Below are 9,920 nucleotides of genomic sequence, written 5' to 3'. Positions count from 1 at the left end.
CTTTTATTTAAAATCCACATGAGAAAATAATTGTAGAGCGTTTGATTTCATCAAGTCTCTCTGTTCTCATAGCAACCCTGATAAATTGGGCATGAATCCAGAGCTGGGAATTTAATTTACACTTTATAGATTACCTGAACCACAAACCTACATTGCTTCCTTCCAGGAAGGTTTGTACATTGTTGTTCCCATTCCCTAGAGCTGGACAGGTACACACATGAGATGTGCCTTTGCCAGTGCATGAAGGTGTCTGTAGTCCTCTCATGTGAAAGTGTTTCTCTTCTACATGCTGAGAACAGAACCATGCCAGGACTGGCAGGAAGCACAGAAGTCTGGCCCTTCCCTCTGTCTGTGTCACTGGGAATCTGCACAGATCGAGCACAAGGGCAGGATCAGCAAGGGCCTTGTGGAACTTCTCACCTCCAGTGTGGAGGGACTATTTCTACCAACATGACTCATGGCAGCAATGCCCTGCAGACCTGAAGAGGCTTCCCTGCACTGGCTGGACCCACTAAGAACTGAAGGCTCATCTCTCCTGAAATCATTAAGCAAGAAGATGGAAACACAATCTGCAGTGTCCGAACCACAGAACAGCAATAATCACTGACCAAGGGCATGAACCAAGGAGCAAGGGAAGATTTTGAACTTTTGCCTCAGAGGCCTGCATGAAATCTTTCTGAAAAATGGGAGATTTTCTTTGATATCAACTCAGTGTGGTGCAGAGAAAACTATTTTCTCATGGGATGTATACAGTGTATTGCAGGAGGGAAGGAATGATGTGAAGAAGGGGGTCGAAATGGGGATTTGGGGCCTGAGGTGGGATCCATATGGTGGGAGGTTCCAAAGCCGAGACACTGTGGAGTTCAGACACACATGCAGCTACAGCTCCACCACAGACTGCTTAAGGCTGGCCTGGCACATGCCCCCAGCTAGGAAAGAGCCAAAGGGAATGTGATTTCGTGAGGGAGATGTCAGGCATGGCTGGCAGCAACAAACTCAAAAAGAAAAATGTTGTGGGGCAATGGAAACCATGGAGGGGCTGCAACTTGAAAGGAAATATTCTGTGAGAGCTCCCTGGGCTCACACTTATTTCACTGAGGGGAAAATGGGCAATGTTCAGTACAATATTTTAGCCACATCTATTCCCTCAGTATCACAGACGCAGGCAAGACCTCACCACATGGTTATTGGGAATTGCACTGGGAGGGTCCTAAGGAGCTGAAACATGGTAATGTTCCCCCACTCACCAGGAATGGGCTGTGCCTTACCAGTAACAGTACACAACTAAATCACAGCAGAGAGAAACCTGATGACAAAAGAAAGATTTGTGGAGGTGAGGAGGTAACGTTGGAGGTTGGTTTAGATTCAACTCTGAATTAGGTTCAGTAGGTAGGGCAACTGCCTGAAGCCATGAGAGATGAAGGATTTGCATCAAGATGATGGTTGAAAGATGTGATTTTCTCTAGTCTCTTCAGTCATGGCTCCCAAACTTTTGGAGTTCCCCTCAGTTCACATACATTGATTTCCACTGTCTTTCTCCTTCCCTTTTCTTGCTCTCATTTCATAAATTCTGAATAGGATATTCTGTTTCCAAGAAAATGTCCCAGCCTCTTCCAACCCAGAACTATATTTACCTAAAAGCTGAAAATCTTGGAGCTGAAAATCTCACAGCTAAACAACTCTAAACAGAGCTTTAAGGAGAGAATTTCTCAAGCGTGGTCAGAGTTTCAATGATTTTTAATCATGTTGACATTGACATAAAAAAATTAAACTTTCAGGTGCCAGGAAATATGCCACACGATAGTCTAATCATTTTAAGATACACAAGACCAGTGTTAAAAACCTTCTTTACATTTATAGCTTTCAGCATTTGAAAAGCCATCTCTAAGCCCCTACTTAGAAGGTGAGTGCAAATAAGTAGTGTTATTGTTGAAGAGTTATACAAAATGTTTTTATGGTTGTAAGAACATTTTAAGCAATATAGTCTGTATTATTTTCTCATTTCCTACAACAATTGATTTTGTTTGTTGACATTAATTTAACCTAAAGATATTTATTCAGCCAGTTGATCATATCCTTTCTTCCTTCCTCAATATAAGGTTTATCTTGAGGATTGATATCTTCTCTTTTCCGATGCACAAACCCATGTGTCTGTCCAGGGTAAATTTTAACTTCATAATCAACTTTACAGTTTTGTTTAAGCTTCTGCTCCAGCAACGTGACCTGTAACACAGAACATTTTATGTTGGCTGAGCACAAAAGTAAAAAGTTCTACATTTACAGTCCCCAAATTGTCCTAAATTTTTACTTTTCTGAAAGACATAATTTGTCCTTGCCACTGTTTTCTTTTCTACTAATTTTATACCTAAATGCATTTCTGTTGCTGCACTTGCTATATTTAACTAGGCTTTTTTCCCCAGTAAAATATCAGTATGTGACTGTATAAAATGTAGAAAAAAATTATATGGATTACAATATTAATACCTGTAAACATAAAAATACCTACTGCTCAGCATCATGAGAAGGTTAGCATGTACTGAGCACTGTATGAGCTGCTGCTGATAGACCTCACATAAAATAACTGGGGCAAGAGTTAGAATTGATTTGAAGTTGGGGAGGAGGGGCAGAGACAAAAATGGCAGTTCAAAGTGACTGGAATTTTTGCCAGGAAAATTAAAGCCCACATCACTCAAGAAAAACATGTTTCTCTTGATCCCCTTGGCAGATAATCATCTTTCTCCAATCATTCTACACTCAGGCTCCAGAGAAGGGCTGTTGACTGAGTAATAGAAAGGAGAATCTCTGCAGGACAGTAGAAAAAGGAAAAGGATAGCCACAGGGTCTTTTTAATTTTCCTGCAACAAGTGATTCCATTGGTACAGGTGGGGAATTTCTGCTGATTTTATGGACCATCGGTATCACTAAAGAGAGCCTCCTATCTTAAACTTGTCAGGCTTTCTTTGGATTCTTGTTTTCCTAGGAACTGATGAAAATCAGCCATATTTTCCAAGAGTGTCATGGTAAAACTTTTTGATTTGGGGATAAGCAGCATACATTTGTGTAGAAGTACTGTAAGAGTTAGTGAAAGAGAAAGAAAAGTGCAAATTAGTTTTCTACTGTCTCTTCATTGAATACCAAGATACAAAATAAACATGAGAAGCATTAAAAAGACGCATCTGTGATGGGAAACTCACCTGCTCCAATGGGATGATGTCATCCTTCTCCCCAAAAATGAAGAAGGTAGGATGCAGCAAACTGTGTTTGTCCGCAAAACGCCTGATCACTCCTAAGGCAGAAGAAAACATACATGCAATGAGTTATGCTACCTAAAGTAGCTAAAACACTACAAAATCTACCAAAACTTCAAGATATTTTCATCAGCCAGTGATGATCAGTTTGTAATGGGATTTAACACACTTTGCTTAAAAGTCCTTTTTGTTGTGGAAAATTTGTGATACCATTAAAAAGGAAAAGACCAGTTCTGTGGGAAAAAATCAGGGAAGAATTGTTACTCTCATCCCATTTTTGTGGTTTGCTTTGAGCAACTGCTTCTGATCACTGTCAGAGACAGGATTCTGTGAAAAATGGACACTTAGGAACTGCTCACCTCTGGCTTGGGAAGGCCATTTTTAAGATAATTGTAAATACTCATCATTCCACCTACATGGTTATGACTTCAGTGTACATATATCTATACTGACACAATTTCATAACAAATTGACATTGTAATTTTAACTACTCCAATATATTTGAATTAAAGTTACAGTAAAACTAACCAGCTGCCACCCTAGATACTCTTTTCATTCCTGAGATTATTACAACAGAAAAAGTTAAAAAATTAGCAAGTAACATTGTTGAATTGACTCAACTGATCAGCATATCAGTGCAGCAAAACAGTCCCAATAAGCTTTCTGGAAAAAATATCTTAAATTTGCTTTCACTTCTAACTAGTATAAATTGCTCTGGTTATGTAGAAGTACAGAGGTTTATAAGAAAAATATCAAAGTTAGCATAAATATGTTGAGAATTAAAGTGTGAAGGGTTCAAACTGAGAGTTTAGAACTGTTTCTATTAGTAATGAGGGACCACTGTCTAAAAGATATAAAAGATGTGCCCAGAAGCCCTTTTGTCATTGCCAGCCAAGAGGAACCTCAGCCACAGTGAGGCCATGGCATTTGGCACTATGATCACAGATGTGATCCTGGTCATGCCACTCTTTAAATAAAATTTTGCTGGGTGCACTTAAGTGTAAAAATGTGAGTGTGAAAAATCAAATCACTTACAGATTATCTATAATAAAATCACCTTCTTCCACTAGATGTCAAACTGAATTTTGTTACAGCAATAGTCCTAGAGAATTGTTTCCTGCACTGGTATTCTGCTCAGAATGTAGCAGGTCTTTCAGGCTTACCATAGAGGGACACTCCAGTCTTTAAATGAGGATTTTTCAGCATCAGATGTTGCACTGCTGCTCCACCCCAGCAAAAGCCAATGACACCAACCTTCTTCACACCACATTGGTCCTTTAGATACTTGAGGACAACATCAACTTCTCTGAGACATGCAAATGAAAGTGAATTAAGGCTCTAGCCCTGTTTCTCTGGCCTCTTTGGTGGCTGCTGCTCAGAGACTGGCTGGGCATCAGTCTGCTTCTGGAATGGAGTGACTGTCTTGCATCACTCCCTGTTTTTCTTTCCCTTACTTATCAAATTGCCTTTATCTCAACCCATGAGTTTTCTTGCTTTGTTTCTCTTATTCCCCTGTTCCTCTCATGGGAGCAAGTGGTGGTCCAAGTTGTTGGCTGATGGCTGGGGTCAACCCACAACACTACTTTACTGTTATTCATTTCTAAAATACAAGACAAACTCCAGGGGAGAAGACAAAGGAGAAAGTCAGTCTTCCTAGATCATTGTTACTAGGACAGGAGGTGATTTTATGAACTGCAGTCCAATTAATTTCACAAATAGCAATAGTTATCATCTAGGCCAACACAAATAAAGTTTGAGACACACTGCCAGTCAAGAGCATCCTGTTATCACAAATGTGACTTAGATGTAAACTATATCTCACAAGGAGGACAAACATTTTATAAAATCGTGTTTGCTGACTGCATTTGCACCCTAAAATCCATGGAAGTTGTGCCTCCCTGAGCAATCAAAGTGGCAGGAGTGAGCTGCATTTTCTAGCTTTTGCTGGTTCCTTACTTTAGAGTCATTCATTTTGCTTCTACTCTCTGTACAGGCAAACACTGGGCACTTTTATTCTTGTTCAAACATCTACTTTTATCTATAAAGCACCCCTCAAATAACCACGAGCTTGTCCCATGAGCTGCATGAAATTCCCATTTGTGGACATCCAGCTTTATTTGACCCACTAATAATTTAGGATCTAATGCTGCATCTTTACTGAGGCAAAAATTCCTATGAAATAAGGATGTCCACTTGCTGGTCAAGGAACAATGGCTGTACTTGTCTATTTTGCCGGCATCTCGTGTTTTCAGCCAGTCATCAAAAGATGCCCAGTCATTAGAAGGTTTCCAAGCTTCTTGTCCCACAAAAAAATCTGGGCAGATGGCTCTGAAAGAAAAATGAAAATATTTTATGTCCATTAAATAATAGTGAAAAAGGATTAAAGGGAAGACCCTGTGTACTACACAAAGAATTCATTTTGCTGAATACATAGTACTTAACCCACATCAAAGCATTATACCAGCAACCCTCAATAATTTTCTGTATCTAATATGAGGACTTAGTATAATTTCCAGTTACATTTTGCCCTGTTAAAAATCATTTCTTAATTTGATAAATAGTTAACTGTAACTGAAAATCCTTGGTGGTTTCCTACCAAACTTAAAAAAGAAATCCAAACCCAAACCAAACAAATTGCAATTTACACAGTACTTATGTTTAGGCTAGAAGGAACACTAACCCAGTAATACAGGAAAGAGGATACTCAATATGCTTTTCACATATTTGAGGATCTGTTTCTCTATTTGGCACATGCTAGTACACTTTCCCTTCATAGAAGGATCTTCAGCTTCTTTGGGATTTTTACCATAACAGCCAAGTTGCACAGAGGGAGGGAGGAAGCAGGCTGTTTCAGGGTCAGAGAGGATGAAAAATGCAGAATAAGAAAATGTTCTGTTTCCTCTCTCTTCTTTTGTGCCTATATACTAACTCGTTATGGTAGGGTGACTCAATTATTTTAGACTTCTTTCACTGTTTTAACAGAAAACTCCTTGGAGAAAGGGATAAAAAAAGACTGTGGAATTCTTTGTGCTTGTATGGTTTATAAGAAAAAAGGAAACGGTTCAACAAACTTTCTTATTAGAAAGACACTTTGAAAACAGTAGTATTTCTTACATGTATCCATTAGTTGTTAGCATATCAGCTATGTATCTGGTGTTTGGGAGTTGCCATCCAAAGATATCGTGGATCACAATCACTGCTTTGTCGGTGCCGGCAGGAGGTTTGCAGACGTAGGCCTTGATGTGCTCAACTTGTACCTCCTGCCCACGGCCTCCATAGTCAAACCTGTCTCCAATATCACATGGGCAGGGCCTCGATTCATTGGCCATGTGTGATACTAAAGAACAAAAAATATTCAGCAATGAATATCAAAGTATGCCATATTGAAAAGTTTCAAAAGACAGCATACTTCAGACTACTGCATTTTTTAATCATTAAAGTAATAGGATGAACATGCTCGTTACTGTTTGATCTAAAGTGAAGCATTAGTCAATAAGCCCACTGGGTTATTTAATACAAATAAGACTCCAGTTAGATTTTCTTATGTTACAAACTCTTCAGCAGGGGCCTGGTACATGATAGGATGTCCATGCCCTACAGTAAGTAGTACAATAAAAATAAAGTTATGAGCAAGCAGCAAGGCAACCATCACAAATTATTTACATAGCGATGAAGCCAGTCCTTCCACTCTTCATCATGTGTATTTCCTGTCAGGAATGCATAGCTTTCTTTGGTAGAGAGTAAAGGCTTAATACCAGACCTAGCATTTTGAAAGAAAAAAACCAACAGCTACTGTGTAGAAAGATATAATTACACATAGATCAAGCATTATATTTTCATCCAGGGACTTAAAATATTACCTAACTGTAATTTTCAATGTCAATAAATCCTTTTTCTAAACAGCTGTAGCCTCAGATGTTGCAGAGTTTTGAAGAAGGATACTTAAGAAAGGTGCCAAGAAAAATGTACCAGCAAAAGTAAGAGTATAAAATTGTATTTCTTTAATATTAAATAAAGAATGCATTAAAACTCCAAGATAGGAAAAAAATAAAACTGAACATAACCAAAATCTTTAAGTTGAGCCAAATCAAGAAGGTAGGTATGGTTATGGTATGGAGTAGGGTATGGTTAATTTTTTTCAAACTATTCAAACTATTGCTTAAATTAAAATAAACAAGTAATTCACAAAGGTCAAAAAGTACCAGCAGAATCTAACACACATGTAGCTCCTTGGACTCAAGTTAATGATTTTCTGCCATCAACCCCAGGTTAACCAACTCAGTGGACAGACCTGAATAACTCCTTTGTATATTCACAGAATATCTACAAATGATTCAAGAACGTGGAAAGAATTTAGATAAAGCTTTACCTAAGCTCTCTACAGATTAATCATGTGTACTGCCAAAGAAACTTTGCTAGCACAGAAACAAAGATCTTCAAACTTGACTCTGTCAAAAATACAGAGAAAAATAGGAAAAAAGCATATAACTGAACTGTCCCTGGACAAGTAGGACTTAAAGATTTGTGGCACTAAAGGGACAGCTTTAGGAAAGCCAAGAAACAACTTGGCAGCCAGAAAAATTGGACAGAATTTCAGAGACCAATATATTCTGGATTCGCAGATTTTAAAATTCAGAATATCCCAAGTAGTATCCCCAGGGCTAGATTGCAGATACCAGGAGATTTCATTTTTGCAGATCAGTTCAGATCAGTTCAAGACAAGCTATGTCGTATTTGAAATCTGTATTATCTCTGGGCACACATCTATACAAGTGCTCTACCTTTTCTTTTTTAAATAAGCCACACCCCCTAACACCCCCCCGTAAGTGTCCTCTTTTCCCTACATGGTGTGGTCTCATATACAGGACTTCTGATTTAAAATAAGTATCAGTAAAAAATGAATGAATAAATGAGCATATAAGGCAAAATACAGTGCAAATATATAATAGGAAGAAGTTCATAACTGATTTTCCATTCATAAAGTATTTCCTTTTGATTAGACTAAATCAGAGAATATAACAAAACCAGGGATTGAATATTAAAGAAACATATATTTCAGAACTCCAGAAACACAAATGCAATGCCCTTAGCAGTATATCCTTAGAGACTTTACTTGCAAACATTTCATATTATCTGATAAAATGTAAAGCAACACATAGAACATGAAGTATTTAAAGATGTAGATATATTCACTGATGAAAAGAGCTCCAGATACAAGACTGTGAGGGATAGCATTGGCTTGTATGGTTTATAAGCCATATAGATTTGCAAGCTCTGTAGCATGGGCAAGACATTTCAGTTTTTCTGCAGCTGCTGTAGTACATGCAAACAGCATCTTTTTCCATTTCTAAGATGCTATTGAAACATTACTTAGAAATTGATTCTCCCTCTCTTACACTCAACAAAGCTATTCTTTTAGGACTGCAAACCCACAGCCTTGGTGTACCACCATTTCCACCTGGAAGCACTTGAGAATTTACTGGAAGACTAAACAGTGACTAATTTTCAGATACTTGTATCTACAGCCAGAAAAATATAAAGATATTGCTGTGTGGCACCATCACTTTCAATACCCTCTCCTGAGTTTTCCTCCTCAGAGGTCTTCCCCACCTCTGGAGGGAAAATAAAAGGTTTCTGAACCATCATCTCAAAAAGACAAAAAAAAAAAAAAAAAAAAAGAAAAGAAGGAAAGTAACCCCCAATCGCATTTAAATGAGCTTGCACTCTGCCTGCAAATATAATGAAAGTCTCCCGAACATGCTGAGTCACACCTCGCGAGCACTCGTTCTACGTTTCTGAGGAAAAAAAGCCATGAGTTAAAAAAAAAAAAACAAATAAACCTACACATACCTGGAGGACAGCAAGGGTGCGAGACAGTAGGGGCAGGATGCAGGAGCGCAGCGTGGATGGTTACGGCTGAATTGGGTCCCCACACAAAGCACTAACTCACAAAACGAAGGGGGTGAGTGCAAGGATCAGGCTCCTTTAAAAGAGAGTTACATAAGCTACTGCCTTTATCTTTGTGCCTGGCGGAGTGACGAAAGCCACTCTTTTTAAAGCTCTTCGTTTCACTGCGAGCGTAGGAGGGGTGTGCTGCTATGAGGAGCTGCTGAGTACCAACCCCTCTTTTGAAAGTCCACCAAGTATTCAGCCCTGGAGGGCTTTTTCTTTCAGTTTCGGAATGTTAACTTAGCTGAACAATCCAGCTAGAAAATACTTTTTTTTTTTTTTTTTTTTTTTTTTAAATGGTGTTTCTTCGTTTTTGAAGGCTGGGGTAGCACCACCTTTAAACATTACATTGGCATAATTCGTTCCTTAGACTATTCATCCATGGCTAAAAGACTTATTTAAAGTCATCAGCAGGGTGAGGTAGTGGAGACGTCATTTCAAAGCTCTATACAAGGCAAAGCTTATATACTACAGGACAAATATTTTCTCTTTCAGAATGGAAATAAGTAGCATGTAAGGAAGTAATAGCTTTCTAGATTGCTGTACATACATGCTATACAATAAGTGTTTAAAATACAGACACTTTTATCCTCTCACGGGATATTTTATATGTTTTTTTTCATTTTCAGTTAAAGTCTCTGGCTGACCCTTGTCTCCTTCCCATTCTCCTGATTTTCTTTCTATGGGATTATTAGGACTATTTCTTAAAGACCTTTAGCTAAA

At 38.4% G+C, this 9,920-nt stretch overlaps 1 protein-coding gene across 2 annotated transcripts; it reads right to left on the bottom strand.

Annotated features, from left to right (window-relative positions):
• Window positions 1–1,719: 1,719 nt before the first annotated feature.
• Window positions 1,720–9,286, bottom strand: LOC138104836 (carboxymethylenebutenolidase homolog). Of its 2 annotated transcripts, XM_069004042.1 has the most exons (7): window positions 9,099–9,286; window positions 6,912–7,008; window positions 6,363–6,585; window positions 5,469–5,576; window positions 4,412–4,554; window positions 3,195–3,286; window positions 1,720–2,223 (listed from the first exon to the last, which is right to left on the bottom strand). In XM_069004042.1, exons 3-7 carry the CDS (start codon window positions 6,575–6,577, stop codon window positions 2,044–2,046), a joined length of 738 nt encoding a protein of 245 aa, XP_068860143.1. In that variant the 5' UTR covers window positions 6,578–6,585; window positions 6,912–7,008; window positions 9,099–9,286; the 3' UTR covers window positions 1,720–2,043. The 2 variants fall into 2 exon arrangements, with proteins under 2 accessions (XP_068860143.1, XP_068860142.1); XM_069004041.1 differs by lacking the exon at window positions 6,912–7,008 and having other exon boundaries at window positions 9,099–9,285.
• Between the last annotated feature and the right edge of the window lie 634 nt (window positions 9,287–9,920).

Source organism: Aphelocoma coerulescens, chromosome 2, assembly GCF_041296385.1.
Source record: "Aphelocoma coerulescens isolate FSJ_1873_10779 chromosome 2, UR_Acoe_1.0, whole genome shotgun sequence".
Lineage (NCBI taxonomy): Eukaryota > Metazoa > Chordata > Aves > Passeriformes > Corvidae > Aphelocoma > Aphelocoma coerulescens.
This window is presented reverse-complemented; position numbering and strand designations above follow the sequence as displayed.

Excerpts from the sequence above, each read along its gene's own strand:
- LOC138104836 (XM_069004042.1), bottom strand. The coding sequence starts at position 6,577 with ATGGCCAATGAATCGAGGCCCTGCCCATGTGATATTGGAGACAGGTTT. Across the intron at positions 4,555-5,468 it reads GATGCCGGCAAAATAGACAA|AGAAGTTGATGTTGTCCTCA; the intron begins GTACAGCCATTG and ends TGCATGTCTCAG. Across the intron at positions 2,224-3,194 it reads ACATCATCCCATTGGAGCAG|GTCACGTTGCTGGAGCAGAA; the intron begins GTGAGTTTCCCA and ends TCTGTGTTACAG.